The 26,120-nt window shown below is 32.5% G+C and overlaps 3 protein-coding genes and 2 long non-coding RNA genes across 21 annotated transcripts in view; 4 read left to right on the top strand and 1 right to left on the bottom strand.

Moving 5' to 3' along the window:
- The first annotated feature begins 1,371 nt into the window (after positions 1–1,371).
- Positions 1,372–26,120, top strand: part of LOC105114785 (LRR receptor-like serine/threonine-protein kinase GSO1) — a 56,031-nt gene continuing 31,282 nt past the window's right edge. For 3 of the 10 annotated variants that reach the window (XM_011011459.1, XM_011011462.1, XM_011011471.1), the window contains exons 1-5: positions 1,373–1,473; positions 1,545–1,914; positions 2,178–2,205; positions 2,271–2,398; positions 2,511–2,657. In XM_011011459.1, the coding sequence (XP_011009761.1) occupies positions 1,563–1,914; positions 2,178–2,205; positions 2,271–2,398; positions 2,511–2,657 (655 nt within the window). In that variant the 5' untranslated portion in view covers positions 1,373–1,473; positions 1,545–1,562. Of the gene's footprint in view, positions 1,478–1,544; positions 1,915–2,177; positions 2,206–2,270; positions 2,399–2,510; positions 2,658–26,120 lie in introns of all 10 variants that reach the window. The other 7 variants (XM_011011464.1, XM_011011469.1, XM_011011467.1 and 4 more) reach the window with 6 other exon arrangements.
- On the top strand, positions 3,731–6,412 carry LOC105114788 (LRR receptor-like serine/threonine-protein kinase GSO2). The gene is made up of 2 exons (XM_011011472.1): positions 3,731–3,953; positions 4,046–6,412. Exons 1-2 carry the CDS (start codon positions 3,746–3,748, stop codon positions 6,271–6,273), a joined length of 2,436 nt encoding a protein of 811 aa, XP_011009774.1. The 5' UTR covers positions 3,731–3,745; the 3' UTR covers positions 6,274–6,412.
- LOC105114781 (mediator of RNA polymerase II transcription subunit 15a-like) overlaps positions 6,364–26,120 on the bottom strand; it is a 103,801-nt gene continuing 84,044 nt past the window's right edge. The window contains exons 3-8 of one of the 8 annotated variants that reach the window (XM_011011449.1): positions 22,314–22,378; positions 10,867–10,961; positions 10,207–10,443; positions 10,066–10,127; positions 8,313–8,387; positions 6,364–8,039 (exon numbers count right to left, since the gene is read on the bottom strand). In XM_011011449.1, coding sequence (XP_011009751.1) covers positions 7,881–8,039; positions 8,313–8,387; positions 10,066–10,127; positions 10,207–10,443; positions 10,867–10,961; positions 22,314–22,378 — 693 coding nt within the window. In that variant the 3' untranslated portion in view covers positions 6,364–7,880. The other 7 variants (XM_011011455.1, XM_011011454.1, XM_011011453.1 and 4 more) reach the window with 7 other exon arrangements.
- Positions 11,515–26,120, top strand: part of LOC105114787 (uncharacterized) — a 39,168-nt gene continuing 24,562 nt past the window's right edge. Inside the window, exon 1 of the long non-coding RNA XR_840211.1 lies at positions 11,515–11,713. This is a non-coding gene — a long non-coding RNA (uncharacterized LOC105114787). The remainder of the gene's footprint in view (positions 11,714–26,120) is intronic.
- LOC105114786 (uncharacterized) lies at positions 12,240–23,657 on the top strand. The gene is made up of 2 exons (XR_840210.1): positions 12,240–12,449; positions 23,488–23,657. It is a non-coding gene; the product is annotated as an uncharacterized LOC105114786 (long non-coding RNA).

Below are 26,120 nucleotides of genomic sequence, written 5' to 3' on the forward strand. Positions count from 1 at the left end.
CATATTTTTCCATAGAAGACTTTGACTTGGGGTCAACTTTTCGGTTAATTACTTTTATGCAATTCAATTATTTTTACAATGTTAGTAAAATCACTTTAATTATTCTTTCAATCCTCCCGTGTGATTCACTGCTTCCTCAATGATTCTTTCAATCTTCCACAGAAGACTTTGACATGGGGTCAACTAAATTTATTCTTTTCACTCGGAATTTATTATATATTCAATTCGTTAATAGTTAGAAATACAAAAGAGATAAAGACAATTATAAATATATTTCTAACCATAAATCTTAAATCTTAGTGATTAATAAATTATCTTTGCTAGTTTTGTTATAAAATAATGATATCAGGGTTACATGTTTTTAGATGAGTTTGCATTAATTATGTTAATTTTATTTTTAATTTTTGAACTATAAAAATATAGATAAATTTAAAATAAATATCTTCTTACAATAGTTTTTGAGTAAAATTAGTGTAAAAATTGTACTTTTAAAATAAAAATATATATAAAAGCATGTTTTTTTATGTTACTACTATTTTTGTATTTTATATCATGGTAATTAAATGTTGCCCGATTAACATAACACTAAAAATGATTTTGAAAAAATAAAAAAATATTATTTTAATATATTTTAAAATAAAAAATACTTTAAAAAATAACCGTTATTACATTTATAAATACAAGCAGTTCTAATAATTGTGAGAACATTAAGGTACAATCACATACATACGTAGAAAAGATATAGAATTGAGGTGTAACTTGTTAATTTACCTTACAAACATACAGCCCTTGAATTATGAGTTATGGCAAAAATAAATATTTTAGAGAAGATGATGCTCAAGAGTTTGAAAGGAGTTTTCTCTGGAAAACAAAAGTCGATATACAACTTTTTTTAAGAAGCTCAAATTCTCAATTAATTAATTAATTATCATGAAAAATAAACATGCTGATGATAATATATAGTCTCACAGACCCATCTCACACTGCAAAGAAAAAGACTTATTGTCATGACAATGACATCAAGTGTTTTAGAAACAATATCATTTTGCCATTAGCATCAAAATTAAAGCTTGATTTTCCACACATTATTTACATAAAGAAAGTAGTAAATCTTCTATAACCATCTTGTTGTGTAAAGTGATGAGCTGCCCAGCGTTAACCTTTGATTCATATTTTTCCTTGAAAAAAACCTAACATGGGTTCAACTTTATAAGAAGGAATACAAGTTTTCGGTTAATTAGTTTTATGCAATTCAATTTTTCTTTTATAATTTTGTTTTAATCAGTGTTATTAAATTTAATTCAAGCCTAACATTTTAATTTAAAATCTAACTTGATTCAGATTTAGAAAAACCCAAGTGAAAGTTCACCCAATCAAACCTAATCGATTAAATAAATTGCCAGTGTGTAGTATAAATAGGACCTCTATGGTTGCCCAAAGGCACATAACAAACAACAATATTCTACGTAGTACGTAGTTCATAGTATAAATAGAACCTCTATGGTTGCCCAAAGGCACATAACAAACAACAATATTCTACGTAGTTCATAGAATTATCTAAGATGATGATGAAAAGAATGGGGGCTTGGATGTTGCTAGCATTATTGACTCTGGTTGGCGAATGGCATGGTCGTTGTTATGGGTGTTGGGAGGAAGAGAGGATTGGTCTCTTGGAGATCAAAGCTTTGGATGGCTTTTACTTGGGAGATTGGGTGGATAGTAGTAATTGTTGTGAGTGGTATGGGATCGAGTGTGATAACACTACAAGGCGAGTGATCCAGCTCTCTCTTTTCGGTAGAAGGGATTTCCGCTTGGGCGATTGGGTTCTCAACGCATCTTTGTTTCTGCCTTTTAAAGAATTGCAAAGTCTTGATTTGGGATCTAATGGATTGGTTGGTTGCTTGGAGAATGAAGGTTAGTTCCATGTTTCTGTTCTTATAATCATAAAAATAAATCTGTTAAAATAATTCAGATAAAAAATTAAAGGAGACTAGAATTCTCAATAATATATTTATTATGAGTGTTTAGGGTTAATCTAAATACAAAAATGTTATATATAAATTAAATTAAAAATATTATTTTACTCTTAATAAATAAAACAATATAAATATTATTTAACAAAATCACCGTTGATTGGTTTTAATGTCAATTATCTTGCTTTGATGATTCTCTTCCAGGCTTCGAAGTCCTATCATCAAAACTGAGGGAACTTGGCCTAAGTGGTAACGAATTTAATAAAAATGGTACAAGCATTTTGTCATGTTTCTGAGGGAACTTGACCTAAGTTATAACCGATTTAATAAAAGCATTTTGTCATGTTTCAATGGTAACCTTTCCACTCTCAAGTCTTTGGATCTATCAGACAATGGGTTGACAGCTGGATCAGGTAGCTTCTATGGTAACCTTTTAATTATTTAGCTTCGAAACCTTTTCTTTTCTCCTTCTCATATCATTTTTTTCAACGCATTTAATTATTTCCTTCCAATATGCTCTTGAGGAACATCATGCAGGTCTCAAAGTCTTGTCATCAAGGTTGAAAAAGCTGGAGAACCTTGACCTGGGTTGGAATGAATACAACGATGGCATTTTTCCATCTCTAACTGGATTTTCATCCCTCAAGTCTTTGTATCTGTCGTACAATGAGTTGACAGGATCAGGTATAATACACAGTTTCTATCTACCTAAATGCTTCACATGACATTCTCTTAATTATACTGTTTCTTTATCATGAAAAATGGGGACTTTATATCTATTTAATAAAATCTATCAAAAAAACTATCCAATACAAATCACTCTCGACTGTTTTATCAATAAAGAGAACAACATAAAGCCCACATATTTGATATTTAATTCTTGTTTGTAGCCATTTATTATTTCCTCTCTTTTTAACCATGATTTTATATTATTTTGGACCTTTTTTTAATCAAAATATTATTCTGTGGTGGAGGATATTTGCCTTATAGTCGTGGTGAATGGTGATGGACATAGAAGAAATAAAACGTGAAAAAGTTTCTAAAACTTTTTAAAACTATCATAACTACTTAATTACCGATGATTATGTTGCTATCTTGGATCGATTATTATTCTTGTTTTAATTACCGATGAGATCTTAATTACAAGTTTCTTTTATCTTGTTTTGTAAGTCTGTCCATAACTTAGCTTCCATCTTTTTATGTATAATTTGAGAATCATATATCAATTGAACAACAGCATCTCATCAATTCTAATTATCTTTGGTTTCTATCTATTATGCATATCGTGAGCTCATAATTATGACTTACTCTTAGAAACATTATCTCTCTTGCAGGTTTTGAGATCATATCAACACATTTGGGGAAACTCGAGAACCTGGACCTGAGCTATAATAGATTCAACGACAGCGTTTTATCACATCTGCGTTGGCTTTCTTCTCTCTAGTCTTTAAATTTATCAGGCAATATGTTGCTAAGATCGCCGCTGACTGTCAATGGTAAAGTTGTGAATATCTCTTGGCATCTTCTATTATTAACAATACATTTTGAAATCTCTGGATTTTTCAGGCAATTTGTTGTTTCTATCCAAAAATCATCTCCCTCTTCAATATCAGTTCTTTATCATAGGTTTAAAAACTCGATCAAGATAACACTTAATTTCACTACTTACTTGATTGCCTGTTCTCAATTCTACACGTCATAGGTTTAAGGAAGCTGGACTTCCTGCAGTCATAGTTTAGTTTCTTAAAATCTTTAATGAATAATAATGGCACATGGCTACTCTGTACCACCATTATTTTCACCATATCTCTTCTTCTTTCTTTTTCACAGGGACTTTCTTCAATTCTAGCACCCTTGAAGAATTGCATCTAGATTATACTTCTCTCCCAATAAACTTTCTCCAGAACATTGGAGCATTGCCTGCTCTTAAAGTTTTGTCTGTTGCTGAATGTGACCTCAATGGCACCCTACCCGCTCAAGGTAAATTAACAACTCTCCATCTGCCTATAATTACATCATCAATAAAAGATTCTTTCAACATTGTTTTGATTGTTTCAAGGTAAATTGTATAGGTTGGTGTGAACTGAAGAATCTGAAGCAGTTAGATCTTGCTAGAAATAATTTTGGAGGTTCACTCCCAGATTGTTTGGGGAACATGTCATCTCTACAACAATTAGATGTTTCTGATAACCACTTTACTGGAAATATTGCATTTGGTCCTCTTACCAACCTCATATCCCTTAAATTCCTCTCACTATCAAATAACCTCTTTGAAGTTCCCATTTCAATGAAGCCTTTTATGAACCACTCAAGCCTCAAGTTCTTCTACAGTGAGAACAACAGACTAGTAACGGAACCTGCTGCCTTTGATAATTTGATTCCAAAGTTCCAACTACTTTTTTTCCGCTTGTCAAGTAATCCAACATCGGAAGCACTCATTGTAGAAATTCCCGACTTCCTCTATTACCAATACGACTTAAGAGTCCTTGATCTCTCCCACAATAACATCACCGGAATGTTTCCATCGTGGTTGCTTAAGAACAATACACGATTGGAGCAACTATATCTGAGCGAGAACTCCTTTGTTGGTGCTTTGCAGTTGCAAGATCACCTTTATCCGAATATGACCGCATTAGATATATCCAACAACAACATGCACGGTCAAATTCCAAAAGATATTTGTTTGATCTTTCCAAATCTAGAAAACTTAAGGGTGGCTAAGAATGGATTCACAGGTTGTATTCCTTCATGTTTAGGAAATATTAGCTCTTTGGGAGTTTTAGATTTATCCAACAATCAATTGTCCACAGTAAAACTAGAACTGCTAACAACAACATGGTTTCTCAAGCTGTCAAACAACAATTTGGGTGGGCAAATACCAACCTCGTTGTTCAATTCTTCTACCTTGGAATTTCTCTACCTAAGTGGTAACAACTTTTGGGGTCAGATATCAGATTTTCCGTTAAATGCGTGGAACAATTGGGCTGTATTGGATTTGAGTCACAATCAATTTTTAGGCATGCTCCCAACGTGGTTCGTCAATTCTACGAGCCTTGGTGCAATTGATTTGTCCAAAAATCATTTTATAGGTCCGATCCCAAGAGACTTTTGTAAGCTTGACCGGCTTGAATATTTGGACCTTTCTGAGAACAACTTGTCTGGATATATACCATCTTGTTTCAGTCCACCACCTCTAACCCATGTGCATCTATCCAAAAATAGATTGAGCGGTCCATTAACATATGGATTTTTTAACAGCTCTTACCTGGTTACGATGGATCTTAGAGACAGCAGCTTCACCGGCTCTATTCCAAATTGGATTGGCAATCATTCATCATTCAGTGTTCTTCTTCTGAGGGCTAATCACTTTGATGGTGAGCTCCCTGTTCAGTTGTGCTTGTTAGAACAATTAAGCATTTTGGATGTTTCACAAAACCAGCTCTCTGGTCCACTACCCTCTTGTTTGGGCAATCTTACTTTCAAGAAAAGTTCCCATAAAGTATTCGCGGGTTTGGTAGCTGCTTTTGGATCGAGTTCCCTAGAATGGTCCATGGAAAAAGCTTATCATGAAGCAATGGGTCCACTACTAGTGGATAGTATGAACAACTTGGGAAAGGATATTTTGCTTAACTTTACAGAAGTGATAGAATTCAGAACAAAAAATATGTATTATGGTTACAAGGGGAAAGTTCTCAGCTACATGAATGGTATTGATCTCTCTAATAACAACTTCGTAGGAGCAATCCCACCAGAATTTGGAAACTTAAGTGAGATACTGTCGTTTAACTTATCACACAACAATCTCACTGGATCTATCCCTCCAATATTCTCAAACCTAAAGCAGATTGAGAGTTTGGATCTTTCTTACAACAACTTGAATGGTGTTATCCCTCCACAACTTACTGAAATTACCACACTAGAAGTTTTTAGTGTGGCGCACAATAACTTGTCAGGTAGGACACCCGAAAGAAAATATCAGTTTGGGACCTTCGATGAAAACTGTTACGAAGGAAATCCTTTCTTGTGTGGACCTCCATTGCGAAACAATTGTAGTGAGGAAGCAGTGCCATCACAGCCAATGCCTAATGATAAACAAGGAGATGATAGTTTCCTAGACATGGAGTTTTTCTACATCAGTTTCGGTGTATGTTACACAATTGTGGTGATGACGATTGGAACAGTTCTCTACATCAATCCATATTGGCGACGAAGGTGGTTGTACTTCATCGAAGACTGCATAGATACATGCTACTATTTTGTGGTGGCTAGTTTTCGCAAGTTTTCAAACTTCAGGAGGTGAATTTGTTACTGGGAAGACGATCGTTCCTAGTTTGTGATGATTGTTTGTCTAGTTATTGGTGCTTAATCTGTACATCAAATATATTAGCTGGACTTCTCATTCCTGAACCATTAGGAAGGGAACTGATTTGGATTGGTCATTGTCTCGGGCGTGATTACTCTTTCAACTCTCCAGACTTGTCTGAGATTAAATTGCCAAAACCACTACTAAACAGAAACAAAATATTCTATGCATGTGATCAACACTTACATTGCCTCTGTTTCAATGGCGACCCCGCCTCAGTTATTCAATCAAAGCATTGAAATCGGAGCAAGAAGATACACCTTTTTTGTTCTGCTCCTCATTTCCTCTGAAAATAATTTGAGTGATTGCCTTCTCTACAGCTTCACTTTTAACATGATCTCCAAAACCAACTCCAGTTTTTAAAACATCAGTCACCAATTTTTCATTATAGAATTGCTTAGCAAATATTGGCCTGATGCCTTCAAGAGTTGAGTTCCATCCTCAATGAGTCACAAATGCACCTATTGCTTCATGATCAAGAATCAAAACTTGGAGTGCCCATCGTCTGATAATTAGCCCTTTGCCTTCCATTCTTTCCTCAAATCCTTCAGGTAAACAATCTTCCTTGTCTTCTTGACTCTTTATGTTTCTTCTAACTAACCAGATAAACTGATGCCCAGAAGCTTCAAGACCTGCTGCAACCTCCTTAAGCTGAGAGGCAGTGAAGTTTGCCATGCTTCCAAAGCAAATATAAACAACTGAATTTGGTTTCTTTGAGTCGAGCCACTTCAAACACTCATGTTGAGAGCGATTGAGGCTTCTTTTCCTCTTCCTGATTTATCTTCAATGTCCCTATTACATAGTGAAACCGGGCCTACATTAAGTCACACCCTCTTTAATTGACCCAACAAGACTATATCCTAACCATACAGATTCCTCTTCTACAGATTCATGGATCACTTTATGCAAAGCAGAGGAATGATTCTCTGGAAAAAGAGTGTCTTGGGAACTTACAGTAGATTTTGTTGGAACTCTTGTCTCAGGACAGTAGCATAGCTTCTTGAATCTCTGTTTCTAATCGGAACAGGGGAGCAACGAGAAGCTTGGAGTGGTCGCAGATTGTCTTTCTTTTGCTCATGAGGCTGCCTGTCGAAACACTGAAGATTTGCCCTCATAAAAATCTGCCTTGTGTTTAAAAAAACACCTCCCGTCTGTTTCCTCAACATGTCAGGTCATGTTTGATGCCCCAGGCAAGGAAAAGGACAATTCTAGAAGAGATGATTCAACATGACAAGCTCAAATGTTTTGGCTTGGATTTGTAGTAAGCTCAAATATTTTTGCTACAATATCATTCTCTCTCCCCCCTTTTCTTTTCTTAATATCCCTCGTCCCGCATCATCATGATTGGTTATGACATAGAAACCCCAGATAAAGATGAAAAAGAACCATGCTGCAAGCTTGACATATTGTTCTGCTGCATTATTGGTACAGAACCTTGCACATTCAATGATTGCTACTGGAGATTCAGTTGATTTTCATGGCACTGCAATTGAGGAACTGTAGATTAGGAATTGGCCTCCTGAATCTGCTTGGGTTTATAGAACTTACAATCTGCTTCTCATAGGACCCAATTTCTCCTTGAAACTAGGTGTGATGTTGTTTTTAGAGACCTGTAAGAATGTTATCAAGCGCTCCAACATGGTCTTGAAAATCTCCAGCTTTTCAAGCTGTTCTGAATTCGGTTGATGCGGAAGAGAGTCAAGCTGGAAACCAATGTTAACATACACGAGAATTAAAAATTGCATCGATCCTTTGTAGCAAAACATTAATGAAAAAAAATGTTTCTATTCCAATTCTTCTGTGTTGATGCATGGTTGTGGGAGCGGTTGGGGGGAGGTGTAGGTGATTAGTGCAGATGATACAGTGACAGGCAATGCTGATGAGGAAAACAAATTAATACAAAAGCTCAATGTGGGGAAATTGCAGATAATCATGGGTGGCCAGATAATCCGGAAGAAATTGCAGAGACAATTTACCTGCTGTAACCTGGCAGCAATTCTCTGGTGCATTTCATTTATTTCAGGGAAATAAGTCTCCTTCATAACTTTGATCTAGGAAGTACAAATAACCAGCAAAACATTATCGGCCATATTCTTGATTTCTTCAGGTGCCAGTAAGAAAGAAAGTAACACAAACAAACTTAAGGGAATTAAAAAAAAAAAGGGGGGGGGGGGGGGGGCGCCGAGGACAGCATAAATTAGTTGAGATAAAAATAGCATGACCCCTGTTCATGCTGGAAACTCAAGAGGATGTCGATATTGATGGAATGAAAAGATGCAAAGGGCTGTGTAAGTACACCTTTAGACAAGATTCAGGTGTTGGTTACGTTCAGTTACTTTGTCTCTCTGCAAACTACTCATCATTGTATTCTGCTGTTCTAGCTCAAGTCAGCGCATGTCACAACTTTAGCAATGCTTCTTAGCCTTAGATCCTAAGCATGAGCATTCTTATTCCCGTTTCAATACTCTCCTAAGCGCACAAAAAAAATGTCCTTATCAAATATGCAGTTATGACGTGAGACATTCAGAATTTCAACCTCATTTTCTATAAAATTCAGTGGAATAAGTCCCACTTAATTTCTTTTTCTTCCATTGTCACATGTTTCAGAAGAAGTTGATTGCAATCGTGCAATTAACTCTTCACTTAACCAAAGATAAAGTCATTCAGAAATAGTGCACTCTTATTTTTAAGTCTGTCTAATGCAGTAAGAAGTACTGACAATAGGACTTGTTGGAAATAAATAATAAAATAATAATTCACCACACAACAAATATAGGGGAAAAAATAGAAAGGGAGAGGTTTGCAATAAAAAACTGGCGTGCCAGAACCAAGAAAGCAATCCTCTTGAACTAGAAATCTGAATACTTTTACCTTCATTCATCTTATCAATGATTAATCATTTCTTAGTTGCTGCAATCATGGAACTTCCAATGCTTCCTAACTAATCCCAACCATAGCTGAATAAAATTACTTGGACCAATCCCAGGAGACCTTTTTCCATTGAAATCTTGCAAGACTATGGCATACATGAACTCCATCTAATGAACAGTAAATCACAGAAATTACCTTCTCATAGATCTCATCTTGCCAATCAGCGCCTTTTGCATGTCCAGTCTGTGCTGTATAATCTAGGGATGCTACAAAAATTTCAATGTGGACAACAAAATATTAGAATTCATGTATTTTTGTGTGTTTTCCATATACAAGGGTATTTCTGCAATTTTAACGCTTGCTGAAAATTATGAAATATTGCGAGTCTCAGTTTTATTTTCCATTTAGTATTTAATTATTCCCAAAGTAGAGCGAGCTTCATTAGGTTTTTCCTATTCTAGATAGGACTATTAGTATTTTCCTATATAGGAATACAAGTCCTTTTTGTATTAAGAACTTCATCTAAATGTTATGTAATCATATAAATGAAGAATGAGAGGGCGAACAGCTGATGCAATGCAATCGAGGGTATGATGTGGTAACAAATGCGTGTGTGATAGCAATGGTTTTAATAGCAGTGGCACTACTAATGCCACAAGTGGCAGCAGCGGCACATAAAGCTACCAAAAGAGCATTGCTGACTTGAACCATTATGAGAGGTGAACAGTTGGTGCGCCGCACTGTAGGGCATCATGTGGTTACAAATGCATGTGTGATTGCAATAGTTCCAATAGCAGTGGCATTTCTAATGCCATAAGGGGAAGCAGTGGCACATAAAGCTACCAAAAAGAGCAGAACCTGGCATTTGTCTCTGAGAATTGGCAAACATAGTGTAGGGAATCCCTTGTCCCATTGAATTCCCCCACTGAGTTCTGTGAAACACCAGGGATACTCGGCATGTTAGGATTCTGGACAACAGTGTTGGGGATAGTCAGGGACCAGGGATACTCTGCATGTTAGGATTCTGGACAACAGTGTTGGGGATAGTCAGGGTTACACCAGAGACAGGAGGCAGTGCTGCTTGTAAACCAGCATAACTTTGAACTCCATTAGATGCCATGCAATTCTGCATGTTCTGTGATACCAACTGCTGACGTGCTTGAGAGTGATCAGTGGACAATAGGATAGGGAGAAACAGCCCTTGATTCTGAACTTCAGGGGGCATACTATGGGATGTTGTTCAAGATAAAAGGCAAAAGGGAAAACCATGTCACAGAAAAAAAGAAGGCACTGAACAAGGAAGACAAATGAAACATATGCAGTTCACACATAAAGTTATGAGCGAAAAAATTGGGATGGATTTGATTCAAAGCATAAAAATGTCCTCTGACAATTTTCAGGGATGGGGGAAGAAGAGGTGGCTGAAAACAAAAATAATATGACAATTTTCAAGGTGGAGGAAAGAAAAGGAGGAGGCAGAAAACAAAAACAATCTGTAATATTCTTGCCTAACATTCATCAATTACTCAACTTTTTGATTAAAGCATGCTAAACACATAGCAATATGCCACAATAAAATGTAAAAAAGTTTGATAACAATGCGACAAACAAAACAAAAGGTAAGATGTTTACAAATTCAATGCTCGGCTGCATTATAACCTGCTGGATCCATGGGGGCAGTGGGCATGGCATTTTGAGACCTGATCTCCATTGAAAGCATCTCCAGAGATATTTTACGCAGATAATCAGACTGAAATCAGATATTAATAACAAAACATTAGATCTCAGAGCAATCCATGTTACAAGAGGAGGAAAATGGATATATGCTCTATCATTTCATCTTTTGTGAGGATATACTTCTGTTTCCTCTCTTTTTATTTAATTATTTATGTATTGATTCACTATTTTATTTTTGCACACTTCCCTTGTCCTTGAACTTGGTCACTCTAGATAAAACACTTGTCAAGAGAATTAACAAAAACATGCGTACTCCCAATCAGCCTTGCATCCAGAATGAACGGTGAGGAAGTGTAGGCACACTACACACACATTTGTACATGCATAAATGCATGTGTATATTCATGTCAAGAGAATATCATAATTATTGAACCCTGATTCGTGGCGGTAATATAAATCTTTTCCTCAAAACGTATGGAAAATTTCTTGAGTTCTTGTAATCCCTCCTGACCAGAAAACAGAAGATGCCTCTTTAATGTCTCCATTCTGCACATGCAAATCATTACGTTTCATTTTTAATGACCAGGCAAGTATAGAGAAGTTAGCAGCAGCAAGCAAGAACCCTGAACTCATAAACCACACCAATATCAAAAATGTGTGGAATCATTAGCAAAAAGTAAAAACAAATAATGAGATAAGCAAGAGTTGGTCAAGTATGATAAGATATCAAAATACATAGACATCCTTTCCCTGTATTATTCCAGAGGTACAGATTATATGAGTTTACTTGGCCACCCTTCTATCTAAAAATTCTAGCTACGAGCTTCATATATCAGTGACTTAGTTGCAAAGCAGGGGAGTCTGTGAAAACATTACAATAGCATTTACTCTGAGTAATTTCTACACAAGTGCTGTAATTGACAAAGAAAAGAAGAGAAATCTTTTCAATATATAAAAATGCAACGAGTTAACCTTATCTCACACTGCAATATATACTCTACAGTATTCATTGACCAATGCAAGTGCCAGAACTAGCTGTCTATATGATTTTGGATGTAGAGAGGTCAACAAAACATTCAACTTTATGCTGAGAAACTAGGAAACCATGCACCATTGTGGCTAATTGATTTTTGTCTACTGCTTTTCAACTTTAAGATCACCATCATTTCAACCCTGTAGAAGTTAAAACAAATAGAAGGCCCAAATCCAACACCATTCATTTAAGTTCAATAGCAACTCGAGTTTTAAATTGAAACACGTATGCTCATAGCAATAGATTAACCTTGAAATTAAAAGTGGAACAAGCTTCATGCAGCCATCCAAGAGGTCATCATCAAAAGCAGAGATTACACAAGAAATTCCAACAAAAATTACTTCCCAGCACTTTATGTTCCCTCAAGTTTGCTTCTCGTGAGAAACACATGAAAAGATGAAACAAAAAAAAAAAAAGAGGAGTGTGATACTTGAGGTTGCGTTATGGCAATCCTGCTGATTTTAATTAACCCTTTGTCATTCTCCTTTTCTTTCATATAAATAAAAAATTTACTATTTTGCAGCACTTGCACATACATTTTGTCGACTATTCTTTTCCGTGAGTCAGGCCGCAATTGAATTCTCCAATCACCCGTGTCCATGACAGGTTCTCCGCAGTGGGCCAACCAAAAAGAAAGAAAAAAATCATATTGCATGTTAGAATAGACCCTAAAAAGAAAGTCAGGAACGGCAAGAAGAGCAAAAGCACATCAAGAACATGAAAAATGGAATATCAGTTTATTCGGACTTGAATAGATTTAAAAAGAACTTCCGTCTAATATCATGTACTTTATTAAAGAATTCAGCCACATATGGATGCATACCAAATTTACACAACCATTCAGGCCAAGGTGCTAGGATCCTGGGTATTCAGCCATTCAAAGCAAAGAATCTTCATGGTGCTTCTAAACCATAGAAGCATTCCCTTCTAAGCAAATACTAACTGTCAAACCCCACTCCCCTTCCCCTCCTGTTCTTGTTAAATATTGTAGGGAGCAAATAGTGTAAAAAGAAAGAGGAAAATACCACATCCCCAAAAGAATAAAGAAAAAAGAAGATGATAAAACAAAGTCGTAAAACGAGGCTTTTCAATCCCCAATGAATATCAGCAGACTAAATACCACAGCACAAATAGAAGATGAAGAGGCCAGAAACACTAACCCATCCAAAGAGTTTGTCTATGATGTTTTAATCTAGGAAAAAGAAGAAGAAAACAACGAGCATTAACAATGAATATTTCATGTTATCATCAACTCTAAAGAGCAGACTGATAAGAATCAACTTAACAAATTTACAGGCACATCTTTCTTTGAACAGACAACGCAATAACCCTGACCATACTAAATGTCGGCGGCTGTTTCCGAGAGCGGAGGAGGGAACCCTGACCATACTAAATGTCGGCGGCGGTTTCCGAGAGCGGAGGAGGGAAAGTGAGAGAGCTCATGTGGGGCGAGGTGACGAATGTCGGACCACAGTGAACAGAGCTTGACAGATGACTTTATTCTTTTCCAGATTCACAAACAAACTATATAGAAAATTGTATTCTTGTTCATAACTAACAAACTAAAACTAAAACTAAAAGAATTATAATTATATAGCTTTTTTATATATGAAATTAAACAGAGGTTTGAATATATATGATATAGAAAACTAATTAGAAATCATCAATCATAATAATTTTGATATACTTGTTAACACAGTAATCTTTGTGGTCTGAATGACAAACCCAATTCCTAAACATTCTTCATGCGGGGAAAAAACCAGAATTAATTTGAGAAACTTATTTTGTTTGTAAAAAGCAAAGACATATTTGTAAGGACTGTTGTCACGTTAAAGGAAAAAAATGCACAAAGCAATATCATTGAGAATGTTAACGAGAAAGCTACTACGTTTGTTGTAGTTAGGTCAAAAGTAAACTTTGTGCATAATCCTAAAAAGTAGTGAATTGATATTGGAGCCACCTGTTGTGATATAATATTTTTTTTAGTATGCAATAATGGCTAATGAACAACAATTATTTTTTGATAAATGATTGTTTAAGAATATAATAGCATTTGTGTTTTATAATGTTTTTTTATTTTAAAACATATTAAAATAATATATTTTAATTTATTTTTCACATTTAAACATCAAAACAATTTAAGAGCAAAAAAAAATGAAGCAAGAATAAATTTTTAAAAATTAGCAAAATAACGATTCAACCACGACGTCAAATAAATCCTTAGCATGCAAAATCCTAAGCCATATGAAATTGTCATTTATAAACAATATGGTTCATACTTTTAATATTCAAAAGAGTATTTTTTGTGGCTCATTGTAAAGCAAGAACCAGTTTAGGTTAATTTATTAGTCCCTTGAATAAGATGGTGGACTATCACACGTTGACATAGTTTTTTTTATTAATTTATTAATATTTTAATATTTTAAATTACTAAATAGCCATAAAAGCATCTAAATATTAAAAAAAACTATATTGGAAAGATGAAAATGTTATCCAAAACCAGTTTTAGATTTATTTTATTTTAAAATTAACTTTATCCCCATTAGCAAAACAATTATTTTGTGTATAGAAAAAAAATATATATATTATGTTAATGCACAGTGTTTTACCATAGAGTTTATAATAAATTACTTGAATCATTTATCTTTTTTAGTTTAGATTTTTGTACATAGATATTTTTAAAAACAATTTCTCATTGCTTTCAAAAAAATAACCCCTAATACGAGTTATTTATCTAGTTAGATACTATAATGATGTTTTATTTTTATATGAATAATAAAACACTTTAATTTTTTTAAATTAGTTTTTTTTTCTTTTTTATTTGGTTTTGTTTTTTTTTTTTACAATTTAGTCCTTTTTATTTAATTATTTTTTGACCTAATTACATGAGATAAAGTTTCCAATTTAAATAGAAATAAACTACTATACTAAAAAATTTCTGCTTCTCTATCTCCTTCACTCTTTATATACATGTGTGTATTTTAAACGGGTCCTTATATTCTTTCACTTCTTGATTTGGTGTTTTTTATTTTTTTTTCTTTTTATTTTTTCACAAATCAGTATTTAGGCATTTTCTTCCCTTTTTTATTAAACCTTTTTTGGTGTAATTGTATAAGACAAAGATCTTAATTTAATTAAAAATTATTTATTATACTAAAAAAAGTTACGGTTGCCTCCTACTTTACTATTCATATCCTCCCCCTTTAAAAGAAAACAAATAAATTCTTTCTAATTTTTTCTTCTTTTAATTGAATGATTTTTGCTATTTTTTTCCTTCCAATTTCATTTTTCATAATTTTAAACAAACATCACTAAATTTGTTTAGTGCTTAATTTTATAAGTGTCTATTTTAGTTATCGTATCATTATATAAAAAATAGTGTTTAGATCTAATGGACTTCATGATCTGAGTTGTGCATTTAACAAGTTAAGATGTGAAGCTCGAATTGATCTAGTATATTATCGTCTTAATAGTAAAACAAAGATGTCGTTTTGATTTTTTTCTTTCAAAATCCAAACCTTGCTTTTAGTGGTCATTTAAGTTGCCTTAATTTGCATATGTTAAGTCAACTAAGTTATATAGACAACTTCCTTGTAAATTAATTTTAAACCTATGTCAGGCAAGAAGTTGAATTAAGAGGTTTCAAAGTTATCCACTTGATTAAGTTTAATAACAATGTTATATTGTTACTTTGTTTACTCTACCTTCCAATTTTTTCCTTCTTTAAATTGAATCCTCTTTGACTTTTTTCTAGTTTCATCCTTTAACATTTGATTGATTTTGAATTGGTCTTGTTTCAGTTTGCTTTTTATGATGTTTGTTATTACAATCTCAAACAAATATCCTGATATTTGGTTGATGCTTAATTTTACGAGCATCTATTTTTATTATAATATCATTAAGTAAAAAATAATTTTTTAAAAAAAATTTTAAACCAGAAGGAATCTATTATTCAAGTAGTGGGTTTGGAGAGTTAGTGTCAATCTAATATATCATCATATCAATGATACAAAAAAAATGTTATCTTGAAATTTTTTAAAGCCAAAATTTTTAACCGATCATATAAATTGATTTTGAACCAATTACATCGATTGAGTCATGTTAGAAGAACTTTTACTTTGGTTAATTTTAAATTTCATATAAGTAAAGAGTTGGATAAAAGGAATTTAAGATTAATTTACTAGATTGAGTTTAATCACGATGACAAATGCTAAATAGTTACTTAAGCATGTATGATTTTTTTAAGTTGTTGTGGAAAATCTTCTATATTCTATAGCCCAGCATTTTGTATTTTGTTATAGTTGTTGTTGATGTGGACAAAAATGCATTTATTTTCTTTTAACTCTTTAAACAATTCTTTTAGTTTTTTTTAAATGTTTAATTTCTTGGTATTGAACAAACCCCACTTGTAGAGAGCCTTATGTAGATTCATGAATTTTTGTGATTTTTTCTCCTTTGGTATCAACTTCTTTTACTATTAGTTAATGGATATTCTACCTTTTATTTGTTTTTAATATTGTTGTTTGGCTCCCTTTTATATTCTTTTTATAGATTTTTTGCTTGACTTAATATTCAATAAGTATGTTAATTAAGTATGCATCCAATTTGCAAAAATAGATACATACATTACTTTTATTAATTAATAAGATTGATTACATTAATTCTTGAACTTGTTTTATTTTAATAAATATATAGAATTATGATAATTCATAATTTGATGATTAGATAATATTCTTGTAATAAGAATACTAGACGCATGTATATATTGAGTTCAGTTCAATGTTTTTGAAAAGGAAAATTTTTTTATTGATTAATGTATAAGTGTATAAATTTTTTTACTAAATAATATCTTGATTAATTAATAAATTTCATGGCCTTAATGATATTAATTTATAGATGTTTAACTGTATATTGTATTAATCTTGTAAAAAATATATAAATTTTACATGGTAAAATTAAAAACACTTAACTCCATATAAGGAAAATATTTATTTTTTTAAACGACAATACAAAATATATAATAATACTAATATGCAAATTCAAATCTATCTCTAATTAAGCATATGCCATTGCGTCAACAATTGCTTACTAGGGACATCATTAGCTTCTTAGCTTCCATTGGTTTAGCCATGCATTGCCTCCTCCATTTCTCAATCGAGTGTTTTTAACATTCCATGTTAATTTTATTTCTAGATGAAGCTCTCAAATGTATTCTTGGAATCAACAACTTAGGTTACAATTACATGAACATCGCCCTTTTTTTCTCACACATACATATTAAAGAACTCTGGCATGCTTAACTTTCTTACTATGGCTTTGTCTAAAATATGATGATTGATCTTTCGTTTAAGAGTTACTTTTCATGCCATTGTTCATTCTTCTCCCTTTCAATTTGCTTAGCATTTGTTGTTTCCCTTTCAATTTTTCTACTTTTTATGATGCTGAAAAGAAAATTTTCCACCAGCTACTTTAAATCTTATGTTCAAAAGACATTGGTTCAACTGTTACTTTTAACCTGGAGTTCATAAGGAAGCAATGAGAAACTAGATTTGCCTTTCCATCTTCTATTAACAATTTGAGTGGCTTGCACATTAGTTGCTTATGTTTATTGATGATAACTTCTATTGTCTTTTTTCTTTTCGATTGTAATTCACAACAATAGATTGAGTCTGATTATCTTGATATGGAATTGACATAAAAGAAAAAAACAGAAAGAAACTTACATTCTCTACTTTTGATGGCTTGAGCATTATTCGCTTGAACAATAGATTAGGTCTGATTATCTTGGTCTGGAATTGATAGGAAAAAAAACAAAAACTTGCATTGTCTGCTTTAGATGGCTTGAACATTGCTTGCTAAATGTTCATTAATTTCTCTTTTTGCAATGAACTCTTGCATATTTGAGAGATCATGCTACTTTTTTAACGCTATTATTATTCTCTTTTGAATTGCCAAAATGATTGGTTGGATAATAGCACTATGATTAGAGAAACTGAAATAATTTATAGTCTACAAGTCTGTAAATTCATTACAGCAGTCATGTTTTTATCTAAACATTGCCAAGAGTCAAGATCAAAGTTAAATCAATAATAAAAATATGAAAAGAAAAACCCCAATATAAAAGTGACAAAATTCATAAAACTCAAACGTCAATAATTTAATGCCAAATGATAAGATTATAAAAATCAATTAAAAAAAATTGGTTAACTTAACTTATCCATGACCTGGGATATGAGATAAAAATAACCTTACAAAAAAAAACCAAAACAAATAACAAAGTTTAAGGCCCAATAACTCAAGTTTGATGATAAAAAAAAAAATTTAAAAATAACTTAAAAAAATACCAAACTTAAAATGAGTTGATATTCAAAATTGGTAGAGTGAATTATGAGATTGGGATTACCTTGTAAATGACAGACAACAAAAGATAATGAAGCAAAATTCTTAATCATAAAAAAATAAAAATCCAAACAATGAGGACAAATTCTTTTACAGAAAATCATTGAAAGAAAATAGTGAGGGATTAAATGGAAAAACAAAATAAATTAATAAAATGATAAACAAAAGAGCAATAAAAAAAATAAGGACCGAAATTGCAAATAAAAAAAATATTAAAGGATAAAAAAATAAATGACAAAAAATAGTAATAAAAAGAATGGAGATCAAGTTTAACAAAAAAATAAAATAAAATAAAATACTGACATATGAAATTAAAAAAAAAAACATTCTTCAAAAAGCATCAAAATCAAAATAATGAGAATCAAATTTAATATAAATACAATCTGAAAGATACAATTGAAATTTTAAAGGCTTGGCATGAATATTAAAGCCCAAAAAAGAGAGGGAGGAGAAAAAACCTCTATCACCATCGAATTACTACAAATATGACGACACGTCACGCCATCAACTACACCTTCACATTACACATTGGACTATTACAGGCCTCTTGAATGATATGGTGGACTATTACACACTAACACGTGTTACGCACATGTTAGCTTTTTTTATTGATTTATTAATATTTCAATACTTTAAATTACTAAATAGCTCCTAAGAGCATCTAAATATTACAAAAAAAAGCTATGTTGCAAAGATGAAAACACTATCCCATTTCAACTTTAGATTTTTTTTATTCTAAGCTTAACTTTTTCATTGTAGAGTATACAAAACATGGAAAAAAACTAAAAAATACCTCATGTCAAGGTCACTATTTTTGAACTCTCAAGGGTATTGACATTATTTATCTGTGCAAATAAAATAGAAAAGACAAAATGTACCTTAAGCAAAGGTAAATTGTTTTTTTTACTTACAAGGGCAATGATGTAGTTTTAATATGCAAAAAATAAGTAAACCTACTAAATTATCCCCAATTAATTTACAAATAACTTATAAATTTATTGAAAAAGACAACTTTACCCTATTAGCAAGACAATTATTTTGTGTAGAGAAGGACAAAAAAGTAAATACATTATGCTAATCCATTGTGTTTTACCTCATGGTCTATAATGAATAAGTGATCTCTTTTAGGTTTTTATTTTTTATTTTTTTTAATTCCACTTTGTTTTAGTTTATGTTTAGATTTTTAACATGCATTCTCAAACCAAATATCTCTTCTCTTGTAAGCATATATGTTTTTTTTTTAATATTTTCTCACATATGACAATGTCAAATAATTTTTTTTTTGCTTTAAAAAAATTAGGATAGCCTTTAATGTAGGTCACATGTCTAGTTGGATACTATAGTGTTGTTTTATTTTTATATAAATAGTGTAGCACTTTATTTTTTTAATTAGTTTTTTTTTTCTTTTTTGATTTGGTTCTGTTTTTTATTTTGACACATTAGTCCTTATTTTTTGTTTAATTCTTTTTTGGCCTAATTACATGATATAAAGTTTTCAATTTAATTAGAAATAAACTACTATACTAAAAAAAAAGTTATACTTCTCTACTTCCTTCACTCTTTATATTGTTTTTTGCTTTTTTTTTAAATTGGTCTTTATATTTTTTTGCTTCTTGATTTGGTGTTTTTTCTTTTTTTTTCCTTTTACTTTTTTACAAATCAGTTTTTTAGAAATTTTCTTCCTTTTTTTATTTAACTTTTTTTTGGGTCTAATTGTATGAGATAAAGATTTTAATTTAATTAAAAATTATTTATTATACTAAAAAAGTTAGGTTTTCCCTCCTACTTCGCTATTCATATCTTTCCCTTAAAAAAAAATCTATCTTTTAAATTTTTTTTTTGATTGAATGATTTTTACTCTTTTTTTTCCTTTCAATTTCACTTTAATATTTTGTTGATTTTAAATTAATCATCATAGTTAATTTTTAATTTTTTTATATATATGGTTATCATAGTCTAAAACAAATATCACGAAATTTGTTAAGATCTCAATTTTATAAGTGTCTATTTTAATTATTGTATCATTATATAAAAAATAATTTTTAAGCCTAGTGGAGTTTATGATATGGGCTGCATATTTGATGAGTTAAACCACGAAACTCGAGTTGATCTAATCTATCATTGTTTTAATATTTAAAAAAAATTATCAGCTTAATTGTTTTTTTAATCCAAACTATGCTTTTATTGGTCATTTGAGTTGCCTTAATTTGTATATGTCAAGTTAACTAGGTCATGTATAAACAACCCCTTTATGAATTAATTTTAAACCTAGAACACTACTTTGTGAATTAATTTTAGAATTAATTTTAAACCTGGACAAGCCAAAAAATCAAGTTAATTTAAGAGATTAGGATCAACTTTAACAACAACATCATTATTTCTTTGTTTTTAGACCCTACCTTATATTTTTTTTCTTTTTTTTCAATTGAATCCTTTTAGACTCTTCTCTAGTTTTATCCTTTAAAAGATTACATTTCAGTTCAGTTTTTATAATTTTATTTAAATCTCAAATAAATATACTAATATTTAATTAATACTTAATTTTACGAGCAATGATTTTTAGTATTATATTATTAAGTAAAAAATAATTAAAAACATAAACCAAATGGAATCCATTATTCATGTCGTGGTTTTGAAGAATTAAACTATAAAATTTGGATTGATATAATATATTATTGTAATATTAAAAAAAATTAAAATTAAATTATGTTTATTTACCAGTCATATAAATTAACATTGAACTCATCATAATAACTATACCATGTTAGAAGAACTTTCATGGTGATATAGATAAGAAGTCAAGATGAGAGGAATTTCCGATTAATCCACTACTTTTTTTATGTTGCGCAAAACATAAACCAGTTCCTTCCTAAATATTTACAAGTAAACACTAGTGTCTGTTTTTGGTGAAACAAACAAATTAATCCCTCAAGTTTTTCAAATAATTAATTGAGTTTTTAATCACATTTTACCATCAAGTTAGTGGAACAAATTGAGGAAATATTGCTGACAGCTCTACATTTGACCGACGAAAAAGTAATGAAGGGACCAGATTATTGCATAATGTAAAAGTACAGGGAAAAGATTTAAAAGATCTAGTTATCACCAACAAAACAAAACACTATTTCACTGCTCAGTGTCTCACTGTAGTAATGGCACTATATAATTCTAGGGAAGATTAGTTTTCGCTTTGGGAATGGCCATCTGCAGATATTCCTGTATTATATGTTTTGATTAAAGCATGGTATATACCTAGCAATATAAAACAAAAGGTATGGATGTTTAGAAATTCAATGCTTGGCTGCATTACCATTGCCAGTGGGTATGTTATTTTGAGACCTGGTCTCCATTGCAAGCATCTTCAGAGATATTTTACGCAGATAATCAGACTGAAATTAGATATCAATAACAAAACATTAGATCTCTGAGCAGTCCATGTTACAAGAGAAGGGGGAAGAGGGATACATGCTCTTTCTAATATGATAGGCTTTCTGTATTTGCATTGTCTGTGACGATATACTGTAAACTATGAAGAGAGAATAGAATTTGCTGGAATGAATTGTATTATTGATCACATCATATATGTATACAAGTGCATTTACAGTCATTCCCATAGATTAGGAATCAATTACTACCCTACAGTTTATCATCCTATAGACTTAGTTTTACACTAGGAAAGCCAATGTATTCAGATTATCCATTCCTAATATATAGCTTACGAGATTCGTAGCATATACTTCGGTGTCCTCTCTTTTTATTTAATTATTTATGTTTGCATTTTGCACACTTCCCTTCTTGAAAAGGACCTTGGTCACTCTAAATAAAATACTTGTAAAGAGAACTGACAAAAAGATGTGAACTTCTACAGAATGAACAATGAAGAAGTGTGGACACACTACACACACGTGTACATGCATAAATCCACAATCATGCATGTGTAAATTCATGTCTAGAGAATATCAAAATTATTGAACCTAGCATTAGCCGAATACCTGATTTGGTGGAGGCAGTATAAATCTTTTCCTCAAACCGTACAACAATTTTCTTGAGTTCTTGTAATCCCTCTTTAATATCTCTATTCTGCACATGTAAGACATTACATTTAATTTTTAACGACATGGCAGGTATAGAGAAGTTAGCAGCAGTAAGAAAGAACTGTGAACTCATACACCACACCAATATCAAAAATACATACAACGAAATCATTGGCAAAAAGTAAAAACAAATAATGATATAGCCAAGTGTCGGTCAAGTAATATATGGCATCAGAATACATACATCTATTTGTACTTCCTTTCCCCGTATTATTCCAGAGGTACAGGGTATAGGAGTTCACTTGACCACCCTTCTGTCTAAAATTCTAGTTACGAGCTTCATGGTTAATTTTCTTTAATTGGACGAACCATCCATTTATGGCTATGCTCCAAGATATACAAGTGAATTAGTTGCAAACCAGGGGAACTCTGTGAAAACATTACAATAGCATTTACTCTGAGCAAGAAAACTTTTATACATGCGCTGTAATTGACAAAGAAAAGAAGAGAAATCCCTTTAATTTATGAAAATACAATGAGATAACCTAATCTCACGCTGCAATATATACTCTACAGTGTTCATTGGCTACTGCAAGTGCCAACAGTAGCTGTCTATATGATTTTAGATGTAGAGATATCAACAAAACATTCAACTTTATGCTGAGAAACTAGGAAGCCATACACCATTGTGGCTAATTGATTTTTGTCTGCTGCTTTTCTACTTTAAGATCACTATCATTTCAACCCTGTAGAAGTTAAAACAAATAGAAGGCCCAAATCCACCACCAATTATTTAAGTTCATTTGCAACTCGAGCTTTAAATTGAAACATGTATGCTCATAGCAATAGATTAACCTTGAAATTTAAAGCGGAACAAGCTTCATCCAGCCATCCAAGAGGTCGTCACCGAAAGAAGAGATTACACAAGAAGTTCCAACAAAAATTACTTCCCAGCACTTTATGTTCCCTCAAGTTTGCTTATTGTGAGAAACACATGAGAAGAAAAACAAAAACAAAAAAAGAGTCGTGTGATACTTGAGGTTGCCTCATGGCAATCCTGCTGATTTTATTTTACCTTTTGGCCTTCTACTTTTCTCTCATATAAATAAAAAATTTACTATTTTGCAGCACTTGCACATATTAGGAAACACATACTTACACTTTCTCGACTATTCTTTTCCGTGAGTCAGGCTGCAGTTGAATTCTCCAATCACCCGTGTCAATGACAGGTTCTCCGCCTGGGATAGTGGGCCTCCAATTATTGGCATCCATGGGGTTTTGGCCAACCAAAAAAATCACTTCTATCATGACAACAAATAAATAAATAATATTGCACGTTAGAATAGACCCTAAAAAGAAAGTCAGGAACATCAGAAGAGTAAGAGCACATCAAAGTCATGAAAATTCGAATATCAGTTTATTCAGACTTGAATAGATTTAAAGAGAACTTCCATCTAATAGCATGTACTTTATTAAAGAATTCTACCAAATATGGATGCATAAAATCGAACAGCCATAACAAATATACACGACCATTCAAGGCAAGGTGCTAGGATCTTGGGTATTCGGGTATTATAAGCAAGATTTGGGCCTGAATCTTCATGGTGCTTCTAAAACCAAGGAAGCAAAAAACTAGCCAGCTAGTTCATAACTTGCCGTACCAACAGATGGTGAGTGCTGGGAAACCAAGCCATAGAGAAACTCATGGTGCTTCAATTTTAACTTGATGTTTTCGAGCAACACTTGTGATACATCATCGATGCAATGTTTACAATGACAAACTTGCATTTGTATTCATTGTGGTTTTAGAGGTTCACAGATTCTGATCAAATAGATATTTAATGTTCCAAAAACATTGTATACATATTTAAATGAACCCCCTCCCCCTCCTCTCCTGTTGTTATTTATGTATGTATTTACTTTTCTGAAAGAGTAAATGTTGTAGGGAGCGAAGAGTGTAAATAGAAAGAGGAGAATACCACATCCCCAAAAGAACAAAGAAAGAAGAAGAAAACAAAACAAAGTCATAAAACAAGGCTTTTCAAATCCCGATGAATATCAGCAATCTAAATTACCCAGCAAATAGAACATGAACAGGAACTTTCGCCGATGACAGAAGAAGTCGAGTTCCGCTGGGGATCCGATGTCCATTTCGTACGAGCAGCTTGGGCCCGAACTTCAGGCCAAAAGAGAAACTGCTCTCTTAACTGCAACATCGGCATCTTAGATTTAGATAAGGAAGTTCCTCGACTAAAATTTTAAAAAATAGATCCAATAAGAAAAAAGTATTTCATTTTATCAGGAGGAGAAATTCCAGCATGAAAGAGACTTTGATTAGTATCGACGGAATTCTTGAAGATGAAAAGAAGAATTGCCCGGACCATCGGGGAGGAAGCAGAAGCTTCAGTTGTTCACGAATCCGTTTCAGGTTCTCGGGAAGAGGCGAAGGAATAGAAATAAGGGGGTAAGAAACTGCGCCGGATCTTTCCTGTGCTTTTTGCATTTCTCCTAGAACCGGCTGGCTTACGGGCTCAAAGGCCTTTTATTTTCGGCCTTCTTTCATTCGCTGAGCTCTGAGCTCCTCTGGCAAATTTATGCTTGGCACGGTCCTCTTGATTCAATCTCAAAGGTCTTCGCGCGAGCATAAGAGAAGAGCTTCGGGTTCAGAAGTCGTACGTCTGGTTCTCACAGAAGGAGTGGGAAATTGGGGAAAAAGCTCTGGAGAGGAAGAATCTACATCGATCACGATGCGAGCAACAAGGTAATGGTGTCCACAATAACCCATCCCAAAGAGATTGTCTAGGATGTTTTAAGCTAGGAAAATGAAGAAAACGACGAGCATCAACAAGACCAAATTATAAAATTTAAAGTTCTGTTCTTTCTTTCTTTTTTCCATGTGTGAGCGAGCATGAAACCCAAGGATATCGTATTGTTGTTAAAAACACAATAATTTTGAAGAATTCAGTAAATTCCAAAAAAGAAGAATCAACCAAACAGCTCATTTTTCGGCCATTCCGGCAGTAATATCCCTTCCACTCCAGCTGCTGCATAAACTAATTAACAAATTATCGATCGAGCCTAAAAGATTTGAATTGATTTCTATTCTCCACTTAAAAATGAAACTAAAAAATAAAATAAAATAAAATAAATTTGGGTTCAAGAATTCAGGGCTTGATTATTACAACAATAACTGTGAGAAAAATCGGATAATATCATGTAAATTAAGGGGGAAAATTGAAAAATAAAATATTAGAATCGGCTGATTGTGCGTTTTTTTGAATTGCATTCACGAGCAGGGATTTCATCGGATCCGATTATATACTTTTTTTAATTTACTTATTAAAATCGAATTGCGTTCACTAGCAGAGATTTCATCGGATCGATTTTTTTCTTTAATTTACTTATTAAAATAGAATTTTTGTCTCTGAATAATAATTACAATAAAATAAATGAAAACACCCATAAATTTTAAAAACAAAAACATGATAGAAAAGGAAGCACCTGGCAGAAATCTGAAGCCTTATTGGAGGCGGCGGTTTCCGAGAGGCGGGGGAGGGAGGGATGGATGCTAGACCAAAGTGAAATGGATGACTTTGGCCCCGTTTGTTTGCAGTAAAGTTGTTTCTTTTTGAAAAATAAATTCTAGGAAAAGTGAATTTCAGGAAAGTGAATTCCAGGAAAAATGAATTCCTGAAAAGTAAAGTATTTTCCGATGTTTGGTAGTGTTATGGAAAATGAACTGGAAAACACTTTCCAGTGTTTGGTTATGT

Source organism: Populus euphratica, unplaced genomic scaffold (genome assembly GCF_000495115.2).
Source record: "Populus euphratica unplaced genomic scaffold, PopEup_1.0 scaffold582.1, whole genome shotgun sequence".
NCBI classification, from domain to species: domain Eukaryota; kingdom Viridiplantae; phylum Streptophyta; class Magnoliopsida; order Malpighiales; family Salicaceae; genus Populus; species Populus euphratica.